At 38.2% G+C, this 25,280-nt stretch overlaps 2 protein-coding genes across 4 annotated transcripts in view; one reads left to right on the top strand and one right to left on the bottom strand.

Moving 5' to 3' along the window:
* The window catches only part of ATG12 (autophagy related 12), a 307,791-nt gene that overhangs the window by 171,916 nt on the left and 110,595 nt on the right, over nt 1–25,280 (top strand). The window lies entirely within an intron of this gene.
* The window catches only part of APBA1 (amyloid beta precursor protein binding family A member 1), an 88,227-nt gene that overhangs the window by 13,226 nt on the left and 49,721 nt on the right, over nt 1–25,280 (bottom strand). For 2 of the 3 annotated variants that reach the window (XR_013777292.1, XM_079331519.1), the window contains exons 3-10: nt 21,042–21,143; nt 17,735–17,774; nt 13,803–13,948; nt 8,903–8,935; nt 7,676–7,762; nt 6,929–7,114; nt 2,731–2,910; nt 1,755–1,967 (exon numbers count right to left, since the gene is read on the bottom strand). Coding sequence is in view for 2 of the 3 variants with exons in the window: in XM_079331519.1 (XP_079187645.1) it covers nt 1,755–1,967; nt 2,731–2,910; nt 6,929–7,114; nt 7,676–7,762; nt 8,903–8,935; nt 13,803–13,948; nt 17,735–17,774; nt 21,042–21,143 (987 nt within the window). In the remaining variant the exon portion in view is untranslated. The remainder of the gene's footprint in view (nt 1–1,754; nt 1,968–2,730; nt 2,911–6,928; nt 7,115–7,675; nt 7,763–8,902; nt 8,936–13,802; nt 13,949–17,734; nt 17,775–21,041; nt 21,144–25,280) is intronic. The other variant, XM_079331520.1, reaches the window with a different exon arrangement.

Raw genomic sequence — 25,280 nt, 5'->3', positions numbered from 1 at the left:
TTATTAAAAAAAATACAAAGTGAAAGAAAAAAATTACATAATACAACTTGTTACCAAAAAGTAGCCTAAATGAGTAAGTCTAACAAGCTATGAACTGTCGCACCATTTCCTAAAAGCTAGAAGAAAGCTCTTCCAATTAAAATATCCCATTCATGCAAATGAAGAGAAGCATCAAGTAAGAGAAGCACTTTCAAATAACTTGGACAAAGATGCCACTGAGGGTAAGACTTTAAGCCAAAGTTTTAAAGCTTTAAAAATAGGTATAAACAAATAAACACAAAAGCATCTACTCTATTTCATCCAAATACTAAGAGGTATTTGACAGCTAGTAAGGCCTATGACAATACTAGGCACCCGTGCCTCCACTTGTTATATAAAATTTTTAGTGTGTATCTGGTAATATTTTCCTTCTGCACAAAATACTCCCTTGTGAACTTGTGCATAGAATCCTAGTACACAAGTAAATAGCACAGCACTCTGGAATGGCACTGGATGTTGTCAATACGAACTTCATCAAGGCTTTGGATGCTGTCTCTCAAGATAACCTCATAGCCAAGCTCAGGAAGCGGGTGATGAGGTAGACTGAGAACTGGCTGAATGGCAGAGCTCAGAGGGTTGGGATCTGTGGCACAGTTCTATTTGGATGCCTGTATCTAGCAGTGTCCCCCAAGGCTCAACACTGGGCCCAACCTCAGTACTTCTCTTTGTATCAGAGATGCAGTGCCTCCTGAGCAAGCTCACAATGGCACAAAAGCTGGGAGGAGTGGCTGATACCCAGGTGCTGTGCAACCCTTCAGAAGGATTACCCTGACAAGCAGGAGGGACGTGCAGAAAGGAATCTTCAGACATTCAACACGGGCAAATGCAGGATCTTCACCTGGGGAGAAATAACCCCAGGCCCCAGCACAAGCTGTGCTCTTGTAGCCAAGAAAGCTGATGCTATCCTAGGGTACATCAGGAGGAGCACTGCCAGCAGCTCCAGAGAGCTGATCCTGCCCCTCTGCTGAGCCCTGGTGAGGCATGTCTGGAGCACTGGGCTCCTCAGCACTGCAGGGACATGGGGCTCCTGGAAGAAGCAGGTCCTGTTCAGGGCTATCATTAGGGGAACTAGAGTACTCCATTTAGGAAGTAAAGGTTGATAGTTGGAGCCAATGAACTCAGGGGTCCTTTCCAACCCCAGAAATGCCACAGTTCTGTGAAAGGCTGAGGGAGCTGGGCCTGTTCAGCATTCATAACAGACAACTGAGAGGAGACCTCATAAATGTGTAAAAGTATCTGAGGGGAGAATGTCAAGAGGATACAGTCAGGCTCTTTTTAGTGGTGCTGAGCAATAGAATGAAAGGCAAAGGGCCAACACTGGAATACAGGAAGTTCCACCTGAACATGAGGAACAATTTCTCTCCTGTGAGGAAGACTGAGCATAGGAACAGATTTTCAGAGAAGTTTTGGAGTCCCCTTCTCTGGAGATACTCAAAAGGCATCAGTACACAATCTTGAGTAAAATGCCCTAGGCAAACCTGCTGGAGCAGGGAGGTTGGATTAGACTACTTCCAGGCATCCCAACTTTACCCATTCTGTGGTCCTGTGTGGAGTCAGAAAATGGGTGTGGCATAATTCATACTGTTCTTTAAGATCGTGAAATGGAAAGTGCTATGCAAAAGTTCGGAAAGAACTTACTTTAGAGTCTTATACTTTATGCTCTTCAGTTATGTCATTGTTTTAAAATGTGTAGCTTCCAGAAACATTTTCCCTACCTTTATAATGCTCTGACACGTTGAGAGTGGTAAACCAACCAAGCTGGTCCCATTGATTGACATGATCTGGTCCCCTATGTTCAGCTTCCCAGACTTCTCTGCCGGCCCTCCATGCATCATGTTGGCTATGATAACTGTAGGCAAAATGGATCCCCAGCCAGACTCCACAATCACCACACCTAGGATTTCTCCCTTTTGCTTTTCAATGTAAACCTGTATAGTAAGAAAAAGTGTTAAAAAAAAGTTTCTTTCGCACCCATGGATCTAATATCATCCCCCTCAAATATTCACAAAACCAACAAATACACCCCTCTTCATTTGCAACCTGCCTTCTTAATTCAAAGGGAGAACAAGACAAGGTACATGTTTTACTACCTTTCATTCGTATTCAAACATTAAATGATACAAAATACCCCTCAGAAGTAATTTCTGTATATGAGCAGAAGAAATCACAATGAAAGAAACATAGGTGCCATGGGCTTTGGTGGACAAAGCCAAGTAAGAAGAGATTGCAAGAGTTTACAACTTTGCATTGGAAAAACGTTATGTATGTGCTCCAGCTTCACACTGGTTCATTTTTATTAAGCAAGTTGCAAAGTTTTCAGCTATTTAAAACCTGGAATCAGTCATGTTCATAAACATCAGTGCTTCTATAAATTTTATGTTGTTTACCATAATTTTAAAAACTGTATTCATCTGTTAATCTGCTTTAAGTACATTTTCAAATATGTCTGAGAATTATTTGGTAAAAATAAGAGAAACAGATGGTAAGTCAGTTGACTGAGGATAAATTCGGGGTTCACTGCTTGCCTTTGAAACAGTGATGACAGGGTGTCCTATTAGGGGGGATATTCTAGACCAACTGAGATAATTCATAGGAAGTATTAATGGTTTATTAATTTCTGCCAATATAGGCCTGCAACTGGTAAAGAGCAGCTGAATACTTGTAGGGGGGAAAAAAAAAAAAAGAACATACATCTTTGCAATTTTCAGATTTGGAGAAGTGAATCAGATCATCATTGTACATATCCTGGGTATTAAGCAAGTCACTGTATTCCTTCTGGCTAAGGTCTTCTGGGTTGATTCCATTTGCTCTCAGAAATTCTTGATAGGCCACACTAAATGCTTGACCTATGGACTGTGCAATCAGCTGTGCCTGTGGCAGTTACCAGAGAAGGGAAAAGAAAAAAGAAAAATGTTAAACATTCTGATGATCATGTCCACTGACACTTTCTGCTACAATCACGCTTTAAAATGGATCACCAAGTCGATGAAGAACAAGTTACTGCAATACGGTCTAAAAAATATTTGTGCCTTACAAATTAATTTTAGAGACCCACCAAATACGAACACATTCATCTCTGCCATGAATTTAATTCAGTAAGCAATTATAAAATACAAATATGAGAAAGACATCCTTTCAGAGGTAAGAAATGATAATAAAAGTGTAAAGGTAGAGCCACTGCAGTGACTGTGGCATGCATATACAATTCCTCCCACACATGCTGCTCCTAAATGGCTCTCTCTTTTGGCAGAGGCAATGTCATTCTCTGACAAGCCAGCACTGAAAATGAAAATGTGTACTAGGGAACACACAACCACATTTAAAAGTGTATTCCAAATTTTTCTTACCATCCTTTAGAACACTGATAGTGACTACTCCTACCTCAGCCTCAGACAAAAAAGAAAAAAGCAGCAACTAGTGACCAAAGGAAGCCCTTGAAGTAATTGCAAATGGTCACATGCATCTCCTTCTTCACCCTGCTACCATCTTCAGCCTCTATGCTCTACACTCATTTCCCTCCTTCAATCACACAATCTTGCCAGTTGTCTGCCCCTTTCCTACTACTTCTGTCCTTCGTAGGCACTCTCTTGCACCTGCAGCTTCCCACAGTCTGATCTGCATCCAAAGCCACCAAATGCACCACTCACTACACTGCATTGCTCCCACTGAGAGCAGTTTTACTGCTGCAGCTGTGGGAGAGAAAATGGGCAGCAGCCAGATGTGGGGAAAGCTCTGTGTGCCAAGCAAGGCCAGAGGGAGATCTGCCTTTAACAAAGTATTTATGGTTAGGCAAATAATAGGCAGGAGAGGAAAGCACAGCATGGTGCAGAGCACTGCTGTGGAGCAACTCATGCAGTGAGTGCTGTGTAGTGCACAGGAGGTGGCTGTGATGTGCACTGAAACACAGTGCTGGCCACTGTGGGAGCCCAGGGCATACCCCTGGCCTCCTTGGGGATCTCAAAACTCCCCTGGCAAGGGTCTCAAAGACTCCTGAGTGAGACCCTGGTGTCACAGGTGCTGAATTCTAACCCCTGGGGGAAGTTGTCAGCACAAAGAGAATGGAAACAGGTCACCAAAATTAGTGAAGTGTAAATTAGATTGTTAGAATGTATATAAATAGGTTTTTTGGAATGTTTATGATAAGGGACACGTGGCCAAGATGGAGAATTTGGGGGGTGGACACCTTTTCCTCCTTCTTCTCCATGTCATCCATGTTGGGTGACACGTTGGCACTTTTAGATTGGATGGAGTCAGGGCTGGACCATTTAATAAAATTGTACTGTATTGGGAAAATTTTGTAAACATGTAATATGTAGTACAAACTATATAAAATAAGCCCTGCCTTCACCAGGCAGATTCCACCATGGATGCCAGGCTGAGCAGACCCTGCTGGCCAGGCAGAAAATCCCTGAGATAAGAAATAATAAACAATCCTTGGAACAAGAGAAAACTGTCTCAGGCAATCTCTCTTCGGCTGCTTCTGAGAGAACCAGGGTTTGAACCACTTCATGTCCCTCTGGGGTGATCTTGGGGCAAAGGAGAAACCCCAGACTGGGACAGCCACAACAAAGGCAGGGAAGGGAAATGGAGAGGTCCACAGCTGACACAGTAGAGGCCTGGCAGAGTGTTGGTAATGAATGAATGCTGTCAGGTGTACTTTTATACTGTTTGATGGCCATAAAGTCCAGTTTGGTCCCTAATAAAAAGATTCCCACTGCTGAAATAAAAATTGTATTGTATGTTAAACAGCTCAAGCTAGCACTAAGCCTGCTGATGAGAACAGCATGATTGCTGGTGCTGAGAAGACCAATATGTAAACTGGTAGAGTACTACCAAGGCTAAGACCAACCTAGTTTTGACAGCAGGAACAAGACAGCAAGAAAATAGGAAAACTGCATCTCCATTAACTCAGTAACCTAAGCAAAGAGTGTAGACTTTACACTCATACACATGTATCTTCCCTTCAGGAAGAGATCAGCTCACACTGAGACACCTGGCATTTGGACACAGCACTAAGGTTCAACTGATTTAAAGGAACACCTCTAAATACAGTTGAACATCTGATGCTGTCTTCCTCAGACAAAGACTCATCCAAGCAGAGACATGTTCTGGCCAACACCCACTGGCAGGCTTGCAGCTTCTGTTTCACTTACTGTGTAGATTCTGTAAAGTACCCAGCTTCTCCAGGAGAAGAAAATACAAGTTTTATAATACAAACAGAATGTATTACTTCACTGGAGGTACAAAATCTTTGAAGCCACCATTTCCTTGCTGCTAACAAGGTGCTACAGTGCTTCCATTCTGATTGTTAGTCACTTCAGTATCTGAGAGACATTCTGCAAGTAACCTGTGAGCTAAAGAGCGTGACTAAGGAGAACTGATATAATCAGCAGTTTCTCAGCATATTTTCCCCATCAATGAGCAATGCTTTTATTTGATCTACACACATTTTACAGGCCAATTGGATTTACAGGCAGAGAGAGGATCACACATGACACAAATACAGGCTGATCCAAACAAACCAAAGATGGGGAAGCTCAAATTTTAGCTAGCTAAAGTCTCAATAGCAGCCTAAGAAACAGATGCAGGAAGTATGCATCATGCAAGGGGTCAGACTACCCCATGGTGAAGGAAAATAAGCCCCAGACTCTGGCACCTGACAGTTTGATTTCCATTTTTCAACTGGCTATTAAAAAAGCAAGCAGTGTTCAAACTTGTGACTAGAAACACAGGAAGAGCAGCCTCAAAGTGGATAGTATGTCAAATGATTTTAAGCAAAAAATGCACTGGTTACTCTATTTCACACCAGATTGTTAAAACAGGTTTACATGCTATTATGTGGAAATAATCCATAATTTTTATACTCTGTCAATTTTGGTCCAGGATTACTTATATCAGTGCTCGTCCTTACTTTTCAACTTCAGCAGTGTGTCATGTGTATACATTCCTGTGCAACTGGATAATATATTCAGACACTGGTTTATGTAATGGCACAGATTACATAAAATAAAATCATTACATAAAATCAGCTCCTTATTCAAGACGACCTGTCCATCTCAAAGTCCTTGCTGTTCACTGTAGATTGGAAGATATGTATATTATAAGGAACAAATATTTTCATTTACTTGTCATTGAGTATGTTGATTTCCCAAATTATCAGGGCTAGCTTGACTATGATCCTAAAAACTATGTATCTATATTCTACATATCATAACCACTTCAACCTGGAAAGTTTGATTTTATTTTTGAATTACTGAAAGTTTTTAAAAGTGCGTAAAATCAGCAAGTTATACATATTGATTGTGAATACAGGAGATCAAGTCCTGTGTACAGTAACTTAGTTCAGTGTAAAGTAACTTAACTGTGCCATAGATTAAAATTTAGTCATTCGTGCCTCTATTCAGCATATTTTGGGATTGCTGAAATTACAAACGTTCTTTGCTGACTTTTTCATATGATGACAGCAACTATAGCCCCAACACAAACCTCCTAAAAACCAAAAAATCACCTTTCTTGTATGTATCAATGATTTATTCTCAATGCAAGACCTGAGATTAGAATTTCCCCGAGAAAATAAGCACCTGTGAAAGACTTTTCCTCTGTTATGCAAAATTTGATCTGGTATTTGTAACATCCAACAACTGGACCCTCCTATCACTGTTACTGAAAGGTACTCAAGAAACTTTACAACAGTAAGCATTTCTATAAACAGCAATTTCCTGTGACTTGTCAGGTCCAAACATATAAATGACAGGCAAGTTTCTCTGCTTGGAAGAAATACTGGTTGCAGTTAAAAAGCAAACAGGACCACTTACAACGGACTCTGGGCCCACCAAAATGTGCTTACTTTTTCACTCCTAGAAAATTACAAGACAATGTAATTGCTTACATCCTCAGACTCAAAGACATGACAAATCATTTTGTACTGTCTCTTTCCGTCCTGAGAGGGGTGAGATGCTTCCACATTATCCTGGGAGTTGGAGCGTGGCATTCGCCTACGAGCCATCAAAACAACTATATTTCCTATATCAGCAATGTAAGAAATGGTCCGCAGGGGATGATCCATCATGGTTTCCTGGGAATAAGAAAACATAAGCAGCTGCTTCAACTAAGTTTTTATTGCACATCTAGTATTATCAAAACACACAAATAGCTGTAAGAACTCTGCTAAGTGAAGTCTGTAATACCGGTCATGCATGAGGGGAGATACCAATAGAAACCAAGACTTTCACTTTCCAAAAATAAAACAAAGAGAAAGTTTTATAGTTTTTTTTTTTTTTCCTATGGAAAAGCACATAAAGACCTCAACTGGAGAACCTGCATATGTTGGGCATGTATGTATAGAGGACTATGAACAAATTATTGCAGCTAAACATTTTGGGCTACAATGGGCACACTCAATACTTGGTGCAGCATGGCTCAGAAGACATAAGCTGACTGCAATTATCTTACAAGTTCTAATTATTTCTACACCAGAGTAATTGACTGTATGACGTGGCTTTTGACCATGGATTTCTGACTAGAGGGGAATACAAGAGCCAGCATATTTTAAAGACAAATTTTAAGATGTAGGTGAAAATCTATTCTGTGAAGTAGTCTACTCCAACAATACTGACAAAGGTATCTATGTCTATACCTGTGTGTCTGCATTCAGTACTTTTATTCTCTGTGTAGAAATGAAGAGGTCCACTTCAGTCATGGGTTGAGATTCACCTTCTGGAGCCTGCAAGTAAATGGATTAGAGTCAAACAAACACATTAGGTAACATACTCACTAATAATGATGTTAGTTCACGTACAGGGGTGCACTAAGACACAGTCACCAGAACAGCAATGCAGGATAGAGTATTAGACTGCAGAAGCAAAAGATCAACACAAAGATGTGGAAACTATATCATATATGTGACAGTGAATTGGGTATTGTTTGAAAAAAAGGTAACCTTATAAAAGCTTGCCTGCTATTTTTTCCTGATTCAATAGAATTATACCTTGACTGCAACACAAATAATAAAGACTTCTTGAAACACAGTATGATTATACCATTTTCTGCACACTATGACTCCTACTTCAAATAAGGTTTTGATACATGCCATAGAAAGGCCTAACAGCATCTCCTGCCTGAGGAATTTCTATTTGGGCTAGCAGTGGCTGCCAAGACCAATGGAAAAACCTGTACCACAGGAGGTACTGTTTGAGCTGTTCTGGCAAGAAGACCTTCACAGTCAGACAGTAGTAGTACACAGTACTTTTCAAGCAGTTACCCACTTTAGAAGTTATATTTTGTTAATAGAAAGCAAACATTTGTAAAATTTTTAAAAGTACATTTGTTAAAAGGTAATTGAAAGCTCCACAAACAAAACTTATTACAAAGATGAGTCAATCTCAGTATATTACTGTATGTATGGACATAAAACTTTTTTTTTTTTTTTTTTTGCATCCAGCAATTTGACATCTCTGTGAGTCAAACAAAGCACTCTTATGGAAAGATAAAATAAAAAAAAATAAAGTTTAAAAACTGGAGAAAACCCACTCTTCATTTTTATCCATCATTTTACAAAGTTTAAACCACTGCCATGTCAGTCCTGATTCTTTAATACACATTTTGGGTACTGCCTCTAACCATTTGAAAAAACCAATCTTTCTTCTCTTTCTAACATGAAATGGCTAATGATAAGCAACAAAAAATGGCCAATCAGGCAACTGATTTCCCAAATATGTCAACTTGCATGGAGGCTCAGAAATAAATCTGAAAGAAACCTTGCTGGATGCAGAAAATAAAAACACAAAATAAAAAGAAAGGAAAAAACCCTCCCAGAAAACAAAAGAACAAGCATAACATCAAGCTGATGGAGTTTGTACTGCACCTTCTTTCTGCTTTTGGCTAATTTCTGGGCCATCTGCTTAGCATGGAACAAACAGAGACAGGAGAACAGTTAGAGAAGAACTTACAGAGACTCCAAGTCAAGCAGGAATCTACAAACTAATGTCAGGGCTCACAGACTACTAGCTGGTCTAAATTAGTCCCTGCTTAGGTTAATTTTCTCCTTTTCTTTTTAGCTTAAAAATTATAAAATTTCATTTTTAGCACAAATAATTTCAGAAATGAAAAGAAACAGCACCAAAAGAGTCAGGAAGAACACAAAAGGATTTTTTTTTCACTTAAAATGTTACTTGCAACAAACAAGGTTATTTTGTGTGCAATTGTTTTGGTGTGGGGGGAAGGGTAGTTTAGGAAATAGAACAGAGCTTCCTCTCACACAAGTGTAAATTATGAGCTTCTTTCTTTTGCAGGCACACCAATGTAAAAGGTGAGAGAAAAATTTTATGCTTTATTATTACAGCTTTTTTAGATCTAATACTTCAACAGACTTCAAAAAAAATAACCTCCCTAACACTATACTCCTTTTTCCTTGAAAAATGAAATTACAGAAATCACCCTAATTTTCTCTTTCTGAGCAAATATACTCATACCAATGTTCACACAGTGTCTCTGGTCAATAAATTTTTCTGTGATAACTACACAAAGATACATCCACACTATCACATTTTTTCAATCAAGCAGTGGAGCACATATTTCAGCTCCAGAAACACCTTAAAACAAGTTTCTACTAACAACCCAAACAAATGTAATTTTTACAGTTTTGCAATCACGAATTCAAACCAATGGTGAACTGAACTTTATGGACTTGCTCACTGAAGGAATGCAATACTCACCAGGCTGGCACAGTTAGCCCTTAACTTCCAAAAGTAACAATCTCTTTGCTAATTAATTTTACAGGTGTGCTTGTGGTGGGAAGGAGGATTATAGTTACAAGCTCCATATAGATTCAGCACTAACTACTTTTACAAAGAGCAAATAAGAGGCCTGAATCACCAAACACATTGAACATTTTATACTGTAGCTCACAACTTAAATCTGTCAGGTTTTGTCTAAACAAATCTGAAAACAGCTACTTAAAGTTTAGGCCATGCTGCTTACTTACGAATAGAAGCATCCTCAAACTTGCTTTTAGTCACTTTTTTTCAAACTAAGCAGTCTTTTATAGCCTGATAGGCTATTTTGCAACAGGTGACTGCAAACTATTGTAAAAGCAATTAAAACTGCCTTACATGGCAGGCTCTTCACTACATTACTCTCAACTTAAACTAATACTCAGAAATAACATACTTATCTTGAACAACAGCTGCCTGTCATACACTGAAAAGGAGGAGACACTCCTGAGATAGAGCATTTAGATTGCTTTCCAAAACCAAGCCTTTCCTTCTTACCCTTCCCAAACTTTACAATGATGGATCTCCCAAAATAAGAAAAGCACAGGCCAAAATGAAGAAAGAGGGGAGAAATCCTTGAGCTATAGCATTACAATGTAGAATCAACAATTTATCAAAATGCACTAGGATTCCACATACTGTAAATTCTGTTCTTCAAATGGAAGCATATTGAAGAACTACTTTCAAATGTTTCAGAAAAGTAAGCCAATGATATGGAACAAGCACTTTTAATAAGTGATTTAACACTGCACAGAAATGTGACAAAGTAAGTTATGGTCCATGAAACAACAAAAACATTAGGATAATTCTATGCAAGATACTTCATTGGACAAATCCTCTTTATCATCACATTATTTTGCTAACTCAAATCAAAGATACTTTCTGTATTCCTAGAAGAAAAGAAACTAACAGAAAATACCTAATCTACACACTTTTTTTTTTAATATACAAAATTCAGGAATTTCAATTAAGGTAAGTGAAATGTATTTATTTATATAGATGCAATTTCCAAAATACAAAACATTAAAACCCAACAAGCTTCTGCTTTTGCTACAGAGAGGTCCTAAATTTACTCAATCCACTTAGTCTCAACAAAGAAAGTTCTGCAACTCAGTGAGCATTGGGAGGACACTGAGTGTGTGAAAATGTGTGAAATACTAAATACCCACATGTGAGTTCTATCCTAAATTATACTCAGAAATTAAACCAGGTGTTGCCTAGAAATGTAAAAACCTGCCACATAGCAAGCTAAAGGTGCCTCCTAATGAAATATTCCTAACTACATTTGATCAACATCTTCAAAGCAGTGTATCTGTTTCAGCTTAGCTGAACTTCATAAGAGATGAAGGCCAAGCTAAAAAACACCCAACTCTCGTACTTCAAACTGAAAAGATACTTCTTTAAAGAAGCAGCATAGGAAATTGTTTTCAAAGTCTATTCACATCCCAAATTCAAGAATATGTGGTCTAAAGGCTCTACTAAAAGGAAGCACTTAAGAGATTATTAAATTCAAAAGGTATGTGAAGGCATAAATAGCAGGGAGGGCTTAAACAAAGTTCTTCACCCTTTTTAATACTCAGCTTCAAGTCTGTGTATTTTAAAAGCTCATTCTTAACTCATTCATAAGCTTTGTTTTCTGCTACAACAGATAGATGGTTGGCATGCAACAAGTATGGCACTCTATCTAAACAAATACGAGTAGGGCACAACCTTCACAGTCACTGTGCAAGCCATAATTTACACATCTGGGATAAAGAATATCTGATGCAGTGATGAATCTGGCAGCAGGAAGTCCATCTGTCACAATAAATTTCTCTCTGGAAATGTTCAGCCTCAATGGAAACCAGCAACAAAAACAGTCAAAGCCAAGCCTAATAAGCCAAAGAGCCTAAGGTGCAGGGGGGTTGCCTGAGCTGTTTTAGAAGCACAAAGCAGTAACTGTCCAACAAGTGTTCAAAGGTACTCAGGTATTGTGTACAATATATTACAAGTCAATAATTTTCTGAAATACACTGTTTCAGGACATTAAATATACCAGCTAGGGTTTTATCAGCCCAAAAATGCAATCACTTGGGCCTCAAGCCTGAGACAAGTACACTATAAGAAGGATATGCATGCCTGCTGGTTTACATAGTTGCACAAATTATGGGGTTTATGAGTGAAATGCATTAAATAGATTCCTTCTGTTTTGACACACAGAAATGCTGAGGCGTAACAGAATCCTTAAAATGGCATTTTGCTAGCAAATCTCTACAAAATACGTTTAGTATCAGAGAGAGATTCTACACTCTTACAAAGGCCCAGTTTGAATCAACTGTGTTTCATTTTTGTCTACCATATTCCTGCAATCTTTTTCTAATGTGTATTCCTACACAAGCCTTATCTTCTAGGTGCAAACTCCCTGTGCAGCCCCAGGTTCAAGTTGCACTCCTGATACCCATTTCCTATGACAGCTGATGCTAATCTTTCCCTTCACCCTCCAGGGATGTGTCCCTCTTAGATCCAGCCTCACCAAAGCCCTTGTTTCTCTCCCTTTTCTTCCTTACCTTCAGTTTCCTGTTCATTCAAATCAGACAAGTTTTCTAAAACACAGCCAAGCACCAGGAAGGAACACAAAGAGATTACTAAAAAGAAGGGCACAGCCTAAATTGCCCAGAACAGGAAAAAAACAGACTCTATAAGGAAAACTTTCCACTGAGGTCTGGGGAAAACTCAGCAAGACCTGCCATTGTTGAAAAAACTTTGTGAAACATATTTTTAAAGAATGTTACTTAATCCAGAGTCCCCAGTGAACAAAGATAATTCACTCTTTTGCAAAAGGCTCAGTAGTTCAGGTCAGTGAAGACTTCTATGAGATGGTGAAGGATAATCTCTAACATAAGATGTTTTTTGCTTTTTCTAAAATATGAGTTTAACAATTTTCAAAGACAAGGTTACAAGAAGTTGTGCATTTGAACACCAGCAAAATAACCATTTTTGGAAGTTGTCTCAATGACTCTACTTTGTGTCAAAGCTACATACAGAGAATAAACTAAATATCTGCCATGGAAAGCACTGGAAGGAATAACAAGAGTAGGAAGTATCAGCTGACCGTAACAGACAATACTATTGGTCTTGCTGATAACCTTCTCTCCTCTTCCTCTCTCTTTTATACAATTGCACAACAAATCTGAGCTGGAACCCAAAATAAAATATACAAAAAAACCCCCACACAGATATTAAATTACAAAAAATTCCCAGAGAGGGTTGTGTTGATTAGGTGAATCAGCAGAAGATGAAGCTGTGTGCCTACCAGCTAGTCATGTATGGGTAGTGGGATTGTTGCAGCACCCTGTACAACCCTGTGCAATACTTCATCCACAGACTAATTTCAGCTGACAGCGTCATAATTGTAACACTGAGTAAAACACCATTTCCATTGCTGGGAATAGCCTGTAGAGAAATCAGTCAGAATTTCTCTTTCAAAACAAAATCTTTCAGATTCCAGAACAAAATATTTTTCCACATTTCTCTGCACCATCACAGGCTTTTTTTTTTTTTTAATAAAAAAATCAAACACCTTGCAGCTGTTGTGTGTGGAGAAACAAGTTATCCACAAAAACTAAAAAATAACTGCAGTCATTACAACTGTAGCAGTTCCACTGACTGCCAAGCCAGAAGAAGCCGCAATACTTTATGGTTATTTCCTTAACCTATTTTCCTTCCACACTCAGATAACTCACTACTCACTTCAGATTCTGGCTTAGTGTACGAGTATTTGTAGAGGCACAAGTATTACCAAAGTCAATCTTTGAGTCAAAATGAGCTGGTAACATCCCCTTATCAGTCTTGTTCTGAAAGTGGCATTAAATACATAATTTATTTTGTAGAAGGAAGGCTGAGGCACTTTTCTCAAACTACAGATAACCTCACCTGAAAAAATTACTGCACAAGAAAGTTCATACCCACAATCATAAAGCAGCCATACAGGAAGCAGCAGAAATTACTCCTCACCTTGATCCTGCTGACAGCTTCCTGAGCCTGCATCATTCTCACATTCTTGGATGGAGTTTTATCAGAAAGGAGTTGAGTTGAACCAAGGTAATTGGCAGCAAAAATGATTCCATCAATTAAATCTTCAGGATCACAAGGTCCAGGAACTGTAATACAGGAAAGCAATCACTGAAGACAATCATAGTGAAACAGCAGAATAGCAACTTGAGGCTGCACCTGAGGGCTGCAAATACTCCTCTGAAGTACTTCAGTTTCGCATGACAAAAAGGCAATCAGTACTTTCAAAGGCACAAATCATAAAACAAATTATATCAAAATTTGTGGTGGGTTGACTCTGCCCACCCAAAGCCCTTCTACCACTCCCCTCCTCAGAAGGGCAGGGGAGAGAAAACATGATGAAAATGGGACAAGACAAGAACAGGGAGAGATCACTCATCAGCTACTGTCATGGGCAAAACAGACTCCACTTGAGGAAACTTGTTTAACCTATTTCTAACGAAGTCAGAGCAGAATAATGAAAAATAAAAACAGATGCTCAGACACCTTCCCCCATCCCTCTCTTCTTCCTGGACACATTTTTACTCTCAATTTTCTCTATCTCCTGCACCCAGAGAACACAGAGGAATGGGGAAAGAGAGCTGCAGTCAGTTCATCACATGCTGTCTCTGTTTCTCCTTCTTCGTCACAGGGAAGAGGCTCTTCCTCTGCTCCAGAATGGGACACCTCACAAGGAGACAATCCTTCAAAACAGACTGCTCTGGTGGGGGTTCCCTATGGGGTCACAAGTCCTGCCCACAAACCTGCTCCAGGTGGGTTCCTCTCTCCACTGGGCCACATATCCTGCAAGAAGCCAGCTCTAGTCTGGGATTTCCATGGGGGCATAGCCAGCTTATTTTGGGCATCCAGCATGGGGTCCTCAGGGCTGCTTGTGGGTATGCATTCCACTGTGGACCTCCACTGGCTGGAGGAGCACAACTGCCTCACCACGGTCTACACCATGAGCTCCATGGGAATCTCTGCTCTGGCACCTGGAGCACCTCCAGTCCTTCCTACTCCACCAACCTAGTCTTGAGAGATCTTTCTTTCACACATTCTCAGCCCTTTCTTCTCAAGCTGCAGTTGCTGTGGTGCAGAGCCTTTTCTCCCTTCTTAAATATAATATCCCAGAGGTACTACCACTGTCACTGATGGCCTCAGCCCTGGCCAGTGGTGGGTCTGGCTTGGAGCCAGCTGGCACGGGCTCTTACTGGACAGACAGGAAGCTTCCAGCAGCTTCTCACAGAGGACACCCTTGGTGGTGGGATTACCCACTACCAAAACTTTGCTATGCTAACTCAGTACAGCATGTCTCCAGCAATAGCTACAATTGGCAATCCAGCCTGTTTCTCACAACAGCTCATTCTTTTGAGAGTAGGGATCAGCTTGGAGCAAAATAAGCTGTGATTTTTCACTGTGATAAGGGGACAGACAGTTACTCAGCTTGCTCGTCACCCACCAAAAACAGCCTTGCAATTCTGAGACCAACAGTCACAAGCAGAAAGAGGAAAGGTGCAGTTTCATAGCAGCCATCAGCCTCTTTCTTGTCTGTGCATTAATCACAGTTGGTAAAACAGGCAGAACAACCTCCCCAGGAATGCTCAACACATAACACACATTTCAATATTTTTATGCCACAGACTTTTAAAAATAGTAGGTTTAACAAGAATACTGTGGTAAAGTACTGAATTAAATAAAAATGTTGTTAAATACACAGGGCACAGGCTCTCTTGACAGCAAAGCAACTTCCCTAGTCCACAGATCCTTAGAGATCCAACACCCATCAACTTCTGTGGAAACTGATGGGGCTGTAAAGTGTTCATTACCAAGCAATGCAAATCCTTACAAAGCAGCACTTACAATTTGTAAATTTTTTGGTGCTTGGCAGCTTTATCTAAAAATGTTATACATGAAAATGTTCCATTTTGACACCATGTTAAAACTGTCATGAACCAAAAGGGAGGCTGGTTAACCTAAGAAACTTCCTGTTCTTAGAAGAGAAAACAATTGTTGTTCAAGACAAGTGAGAATATAAATAATTTCAAAGAATTCCCACAGTAAATATGTTCACATTTTATCACAAAACATCTGTATTTATATTTGTCATTCTTTTTTCCTCTAAAAAAAATCAAGGGGTATCTTGAACTGTAATGTGATGGGGCTTTAAGTTTCAAATTACCTCAGAATGCCAATTTTGTTCTAATGATAACATATGAGTCTAAGAATCCCTCAGAATGAGCATAGGTAGCTTTGGCCTGAAGGAAAAGCAAGTCATTATTATGACTAAAATAACAAAGAAAGAGCTGGAGATAAATATCACAGTGAGACTATACACACAGTCAGAAGCACATGTATAAATCTCGTGAGCCGGCTTGTCTTCTTTATAATCTCTTTAAATACAAAATTTTATGACCAGCAATTTTAAGACGCTCATCTCCAGTGTGCAGTTTGCTCAGGCAGTATATATCTGGAAAATTCTCAAAATGAACAAGTCACTTGTAAGCACATGACCTAAAGGAATTGAGTTATTTCCTAGGGAAATTCATGCATCTGGAAGTGCTACATATTTACACAGAAATCACACAGTATTTTAAGTGCTGCTATTTATTACTTACACAAGAGGCCTTTTCACCACTTCCACCACTTCACTATAAAGGATGCAAAACCCTTTATAGTAAAATTTCAGATCAGAATGAGAAAAAAAACAGGGGTGGGGGCGAAGGTGTAAGACTCCAAGAAAGTGGCATATTAAAGCTAAAAAAGCTACATGCTCCAATTGCATCACAGATGAACACACAGACAGCACTGCTTTTTAGAATACCTCCTCCTTTTACTTGTAACATTTGGAACATTTGTAATTTTAAGGAATTTTCTGCTGGACCAAGAAAATTTTAGTTGACTTTTTTTTTTTTTTCCTAAGGCAGAGGTAATTATTTTTAAAAGCCCTTGATAGAGGACTTGATAGGACTATGAACAGGTGATGAATTTAAATTCTAAGAGAGATCCTTCACTGTTGCAAAATTCCAATGCTTAGCTAAGTCTCAGGCCAGACTCCAAAACAGGAATCTTATACTCTGAAGACTAACAATGATCAATTTGCAGCCTAAAGAAAATGATCACATAATCAATTAAACACAGCACACTGTAAAGCAAACCAAGGAGTGACAGGGAAGACTAAATAAAGTATTACATCAATGGTACTTCTACAATTTCATCAAGCACATGGAAAAACCATTGTCAGGGGAAAAGTAAATTTAAGAAACAATGAAACTTCTGTTTTCTACTTCTGTCATAAGTGCACACAACTTGTGTTCTTCCTGCAGTACACAGATGATGCAGATTCATACAAAAGGTAACAGTTCATGTGGCAGGTAACTTGCCTTTTCACATTATTCTGAAAAATTTCAGCAGTACTGAAACCTTAAATCTGAGATGTGAGGGCAAGTAGCTGTTAAGCAAAGAACATCTTCACTGGCAGGCCTGCCAAAAAATCCAACTGAGATTAGACTGAACCTGCCAACTGAAATCAATGCTGGACAGAGCACTACCGTCCTCCTATCTGAGTTTGTTTTCCTTGTCCACACACATTATTTCATATTACATAAATACCATAAAGAAAGCAGTGTTTCAAGTGATATTGACGAAAATAATCAGCATAATTGATACAGAAACTATGAATGGAACACTAAAAAACTAAAAGCTCCACGGTCCCAAATTTCTGAATGAGCACAGTAGAATTTAGCTCAGGTTCTAAATTAGAGACAATTTAATCTAAATCAGCACACCCAAGGCTTGTAGCTTTTCTATTCAGCAAATAAAAGTAAAATTTTATACATTATAAATACAGGTGGGTTTTTTGATGTGAAAAACATTTAGAAACTGTAGAACTATCTTACCTTCAACATACGTTGGAAATGAAGCCAAGCTTTTTCTGGACTGTAATTAAGACAAAAAGGATTTCAAACAGAACATAGCATGCACAAATATGCATTAAAAATTTCTCCATGCCAAAAAAACCCCCAAACTTAGATCAGCCATGGTTATCAGTAAAGGCACAACACCACTTATACATATTTATTATTTTCAAAATCTAACCACCTACTAGAGCAAATTCAATGTGTTCCATTTGTGCCTATCTAGCAGACAATATGGTAAGACCAGACTTCACTTACTTCTTGGTCTTCACTAGTGAATTAATTATCCACAATAGGTGCTCTACTTTCAATAATCAAGAAATATACAGCAAAGTACATAATATCTCAAAGATACTGGATCTTCCAAGTACAAATAAATGCATACAGGAGTATAAAAATTGTACTTTACTGATATAATTCATGACTGAAACCATAATTAACAAAAGACAGTTACTCATTAGGAATGGTTTTTGATGTATCCCTCACATTAACAGAGCCTACAAAAAACTTCCTGGATTTCACACATTAGGCAGAGGCCTCTGCTTTGTGGGATAATTGGATTCACCATGATCTCACCACAAACTGTGCTTACACCATATTGAGCACAAAAGCACATTTGGTAACACAAATTATACAGAGAAGAAATAAATAGAAACTTGAATTGTGCATGTAAATACACACACTAAAGTAATACCATACATCCTACTGGTATTTTCTGTGAAAGACTGTGAGACTAACCCTTCACACATCTGAAGGCTACAACTTGGAGTGAGTGAGATTCACCACTCTGTTTGATCAATAACAAACACCACAGTCAAAAATTTATCAAACAAAACTGTGTGTGGCACTATATAATTGGTAATGGATATAGTGAAATACCTGCTGCTTTCATAGGCAGGTAAGAGGACAGTTAATGAATTTGTAACTGATTGTACTAGCAGTAACTTCAATGACTGCTTAATATAACTCTATTAAAAGACATGATCAGAATAATACATAAAATCTTCAATAATTTTCAGTATATTTCCAGATGATATACATGGAAATATATGACAAATTATTTTTCTTTATGACAGACAACTTACCAGAGTCTGTGTACTAGTGGAAAACACAGGTAAAACTACAAAGGTGACAGTTATGCAACAGGCTGACTGACTTAACCCCAAGGCCAACTTTTCTTTTCTAAGATATGGAAAATTGATATAACAAATAATATTTTTAACCAACAATGCATGTTTTGCTATAAAATAAAATTTGTGAATTAAAAACAAAAGGTATGTGACACAGACAGCTAAGCCTGTGCAAGCTGCAAGTTCCTTTCACTCCCTATGAAAATTACTAAGCTGTGTTGAAAATTCAAGAATCCTGTCCATCAGCTTCTGTACTAGCATCGACAAAGATGTCAATAATCAAAGATCTGCCAACACATTTAAGCTGCTGTGAAGAAACTGTGAAGAAACCTTTTCTCATCTGTGGCTCTTTCACCTCTTTCAGATGAATGCTGCTATTGAACTACCTATCCATACAGACGCCAACAACTGTTTGTAATAATTGCTGATGTAGTGCTACAGGGGAGATTCAAACATTGGGCTCTAACAAGCACAGAGGACAAATCCTCTGCACACAAGAGGCAGCTCATATATATTAATACTTCACAAAGTATTCATTTCTTTTTAAGCAGTGAACAAAATCTATGACGCAGATTTAGCAACTGTTCAGCACTCTAACTCATTTTCAGGATAGAGTGGTGCAAACCATTACCATATATGCCTTTATTCTCACTCATAAATTTCAATTTTCTTTTTCATTATCCAGGTAGAAAGGCATTCTACTAAAACCACTAAAAGAGTAAAGAATCAGGTAAAGTTACCAATAGGTGGAAACCTACACCTTTTAATTTTACATAGACATGAATAATGAAATATCAAGGTCATTAATCTTTTATTATTTTCAATAATCTTGTTGCCTTCTGTTATTATAAATTTATATTTAATAAAAAGGTTTCTATAAGACCTAAAAATCCAGAAATTTTGAGGCTGTTTTATCACTTTTATACTAGCATTAGAAATAAAGTGGAAATTATTTCCCATCAGAGGGAAAATAATAGCCCAATACATCCAACAGTGAAACCTGGTTTACCACCCCTGTAACTATGTGTAAGCACATCTTAACAATCGAAATCAAGAGTGTTTTGTGTGTTTTCTTTTTTTGGGTAAGTTTATTGATATGTAAAAATAGCTAAAATACAGAATACATAGTGACAAAGTCTGTAGTGGAAATGCTTAAGGCTTTAATAAGCTAACAGTAAAACAGATGAAAACGTAAAGGCATGATCTATAGTTGAAAACTTCAGAGTATGAAAAATTATAGATTTCTTCCGTCTTTTGAAATTTTCATTATTTTCTAAATGCAAATCCAGACTGGCACAACTACATACATGTTACAAGCTTTCCTATCCCTTGAGAATTGCAAAAGTAAAAAGGAACAACTGGATTATTTAATTAGTTTCATTTTTAATCCACTTAGAGTAGATTAGGTTTTTAATCCTGAAAAACAACTCATGTTTTGCTATGAGTAACAATATGGTATTTTGTTGTGGTAGTTTCTAGACTATTTTCAAGTCTATTTAAAAAAGGCAAATAAACCAAATATATGCAGATTTTTCTTTTTACAGAACCTGCCACTCTGTACTAATCCAAATCCTTCTTACATCAAATGATTTTCTTTTTTACACTATGAGCAATTCTATTCACACTTATCTAGTTTGGATGGAACTACTGCAGTCTAAAGCACTACCAGATGAAGGGAAGAAATTCCAAACTATGTAGCTTTATTCTGAGAATCCTGGAGTCAGGAATCGAACTCTCACTAAGAATCACTTGCAGGACAGTTTCTACAGTGACAAAATACTAAGCAGCATAATTTATAATGTAATTAATTTGATTTAAGCACTTTTTCATCTGGCTGACAAATACTCCTTCTTAGCAGGGGGAGAAAAGGAAAGGGCTTCTTCATTATGTCTCTGCTACAGAGGGGATGTTGACTGTTTGGTAAATCAGCTCCCTGCAGCCTGTTAAACAAATTTAGTGACAACTGAACACAGAGACAGAAATGCCATGACAAAGAGTCTTCAGTATGTTAGAAATTCAGTCAGATAGCAGGCAAGCATAAAGTAAAGAAAACAGAAAGAAAAAAGAAAAGGGATTGCACAGGTACAAGAGAACAAGGAAAATTAAAAGGCAAAGGTAGCATGGACAAGACTGTGGCTTTTAAAAAGGTTTTACTCTACCTCTTTATTAGTAGAAGCCTCTCCTGTACTGCAGACATCCTGGTGATGTTGCCTGCTTGATGATTCAGCACCTCGAGGTGAAGAGGAATCTGGAGATGGAGACTAGACATGGCAAGAAAATCAAAAGTTATTGTGAGTGCCTGATGTAGAAATTATTCATATTCTACATCCTATGCTCTGACATTCTAAGAAAGAAAAGGTAAAGACACTTAAGAGTAAGCTGTGATGGGACACAAGTAAACAGCACACAGAGATTTAGCTAAAGTTTATTTAGTTGTCAAACTGGGAAAAGTGAAGAAAAGACTGAAATTTCCCTATAAGCACACGTACCCTCACATATTATTAATCTGAAGTGCTAAACTCATTTAATCTGAGCAGAGGAAGGCCACAGCAGTAGTCCATAAATGTTATACCATTATCTTAGGAAACAACTTTTATAAATGGTGCAGGGTAATACTCGTGTATTCAACAATTTATATTTTATATATTCAATTACAATTCAATACCAGTGAAATGAAGGACTGGGATTCCTCATTCTAGATACAGTAAAAACTTGGAAAATATTCAATAGTTCAGTGCTGAGCTCTGAGCTCAGTACATGCTCTTTAGAACAGATTTCATCATTCTTTTTCCATAAACAATTCAGTGGAGCAACTGTCTATGTGACTGATCAGCAAGTATTTTGATAAAGTCGAAGAATGTTCTGGGAAAGGATATTCTAATCATAGACAATTCCTAATGAATGCTGGTGATGTGAAAAAGCTGTAGCAAGGTATCTGAAGTACAGAGTAGGGGGCCTGGTATGAGGGTGTGGCACATGAACACAGAATGGGGAATTAACGAAGGTGACTGAAAAGAAAGGGAGTACAAAGCTTTAATCCAGCACACATTTTAAGAGGCAGATTTTAAGGAGATAACTACAAAACACATCTGCCCAAGCCAAAATGGAAATCCTCAAAAGGCAAGTTTAGCTTTTAGCTACAGCTGGGTATTTTGCCCAACAGCCCTGGCATTCTACTCTCCTTTAATATAGAAGAGTGCAGCTCTAGCTTTGCCAATTCAGCAGTTTATCACTGATAGCAAAACGAGCCGAATGCTATTCTTATCTTTCACACACAGCATGACATAGCTTTCTCTGAGCCAATGAGTCATACCAGAAAAGGAACACATTTCCAATGGTCTGAGCTGGCAGCAGCTCCACCCACCCTCATGCTCTGCATCTATTGCAGCTGAAAATTAAAATCCCAAACATTTAAGTTTCCCTTAGTCTCCCTTAGATATGAAACGAAAGAATGAAATGTAACTCCCTTCTCTGCTTCTTTCTCTTGACAGACATTCCTCTATCTCAGATAACAACTAAGTATTAAAATTACAGTTAGCTAATAAAGATTTCCAAAGAGTTAAGAAGCAATTCTTTACAGGTATCTCCTGTGCTAAAGGGCAGTCACCACATCTCCCCGTATTTTGAATCACAACTGCAAGACAAAAGAAGGTGCAGCTGTGAAACAATCCCTAGGAAGCTGGCATGTGGCTGCTCCATCGGACTCAAGAATTCCTTGCTGCACAGAGCATGTGAGCAGGGGCTGTGGGAGAGATACAGGCTTCCCTGACTTCCTGCAATTACCTGTCAACAGTGCCACTGTGATGCAACTGCACAAATGGCAACTCCTACTTTCATAAGGAGGAGTTTTCATAGTGCTCACATTTTTATAATTATGCAGTATTTCTGTATTAAAAATACACTTTAAAGGTGCATAATAGTATCAGCACAATAATGACATCTAGACATTGTAGGATTAAGCCTTAAACAAGGAAAGAAACAAAGAAATTAATTTAAGCATCGAATGTGCACATGTACACACAAAAAAGTGCTCTTTACAATGGCTGAAAACTGTCATATTCATGCACACAAGGATAAAAATTGATTTCATTTAAACCAGACATTTAGCATTAAGAAGTTGTGCATAATTTGAAATGGACTAATAGTTACTCTAGTAATTATATACTGTATATAACAGTTACCACAGTAACTACATATACTATCCTGCTCCAGTTACTCCACTGTAAGTGCCTTGACTGAGGTATTTTTATCTACAGAATATCAGAACTAAGTTATTACACAGCTTTCTATGTGCTCTGTTTGAATGTCTGCTCAAGTATTTATTTTGGGGGAGTAAACCCCTGAACACCAACCAACCAACCAAACCCCCTGAAAAAAAAAAAAACAAACCAAGAAACAGAACTACCAAACCCAAATATCAAACATCTTACAAAGTCTGCTGCATGACATGACATGAGAGCTGTCCTTGAAAACATTTGTAGAGGAAAAGACAGTTTTTGAAGAATTAACACTCTTTGACACCAAAATGCATTTTTAGAGGTACTGCATATAATGAACAAGGAAAGAATGCAGTCACAGTGATAACAAGAAATATTTTAATGGATCATAGTCGATAGATAATTTGCACAGCTGTTCTAAACAGTCTAAAATAAAGCCTAATAATTAACAAAACAAGTTTCAGAAGTCTAACAAAGTTGTAAATACAAACATAGTAAAGTTACAGGACTCATGATGTTACTAGGCACAAATTAGGTCTGTCAATGGAGCTAGAAATTTTTTTTAATGTGCAGATATAAAGTGATAGGCATTCCTTTCTCTCTTGAATATCTACTTACATTTTTCTTACGACACTCAACCTGGTACATCCAAAAATTCTCCATTTCAATTTTGGCGTTGTTTTGACTCTAACACGCAACCCACTCCACCTGTAAAAACCTTCCTTGCTCTGATGCAGAGGTATTTAGTAACAGCTTGTAAAAGGAGAGGATTGTGTTGCATCTAACCTATCCAGGTCAATCCAGCTGTCTCCAATACAGCTCATGAAGAGACATGTAACTGAAATACCTTCAAATACAATCACTTGCTCCTTCTTTATAAATGCAGTGCTGTGTTATGTGTTTTCAGCAGCAGATCATTTGAAGCCAGTACAGCATGTGGGTCACACAGTCACACACAAGGCTAGGACAGAGGGAATGATTTCATAGAATCACAAAATCTTTTATATTGGAAGGGACCTTAAAGTTCATCTAAAGATCATCTAAATCTAAATCATCTAAACAGGGACATTTTCCATTAGACTGGGTTGCTCAAAGCCCCATCCAGCCTGGCCTTGAACACTTCCAAGGATGCAAGGCAAACTGTGCCAGTGCCATACCACCCCTGATGTAAAGAATTTTTCCTTGTAGCTAATCTAAACCTCCTTTGTCAATTTGAAGTGGTTCCCCCTTGTCCTAGCACTACATGGCCTTGTAAGAAGTTTTTCACTGACCAGTACCCCCAAGTCCTTACCTGTAGAGCTGCTCTCAATGAATTCTTCCAGTTTGTGTTTGGGACTGCCCTGGCCCATACAGGACCTTGCACTTGGCATTGTTGAATTTCATGAGGCTCTCACAGGTCAGGTCCTCCTCTCAAGCCTGCCCATGTCCCTCTGGATGGCAACCCCTTCCCTCCAGTGTGTTGGCAAAGTTGCCAAGGGTGTACTCAATCCCACTGTCCATGTTGCTCACACAAAGATGTTTTGTTTTGAAAAAAGTAGTTTATTCAGAGTTTTGGTTTTAGGATCACATGTGTGGACAAGACAACAAATTCTTCAGAAATTCAAGATTCACTTAAACAACAGAGTATTATTTATTTGACACTAATGTCTACCCACAGGTATTATGGCTCATGTATGGCAAAGTCTCCTTGTACATTAGCTCAGGAGATAATCAGATAAATCAAGGCTTTAATTTTTAATGTTTTTTTTTTTTTATTTATTTTAGAGATAGCGTTCTGAAAAAAACCAAACATTCTAGGAAAAGGTCAAAACACTATGGAATCTTCAGATTTAATACACAAGTACAGTCAGATGCATTCTATCACAAGAACTGCCTTTATCAGGATAACTATGGCAGTAAATTACCCAGGTATTAGAAAAACTATGTGATGGCAGTGTCCTCTGTCATTCTTACAGCTCGAATTCTGTTCACTAAAACACAAGCTGAGACCGTAGGTTTTAGTTGACATAAATCCCCATAAAGAATGAAGCTAAAATCCAATGATTATTGGTTGTTTTTGTTGAAAATGTAAGTAAAGTGCTAAAAATGGTGGGCTTGAAAGAAATGATACCAAGATAGCACTTTACACATACTTGCATACTGTGGCACAACCTATGCAATTCAATTTATAATCTTGATGTA

Source organism: Erithacus rubecula (genome assembly GCF_903797595.1).
Source record: "Erithacus rubecula genome assembly, contig: SUPER_Z_unloc_4, whole genome shotgun sequence".
Taxonomy (NCBI): domain Eukaryota; kingdom Metazoa; phylum Chordata; class Aves; order Passeriformes; family Muscicapidae; genus Erithacus; species Erithacus rubecula.
This window is presented reverse-complemented; position numbering and strand designations above follow the sequence as displayed.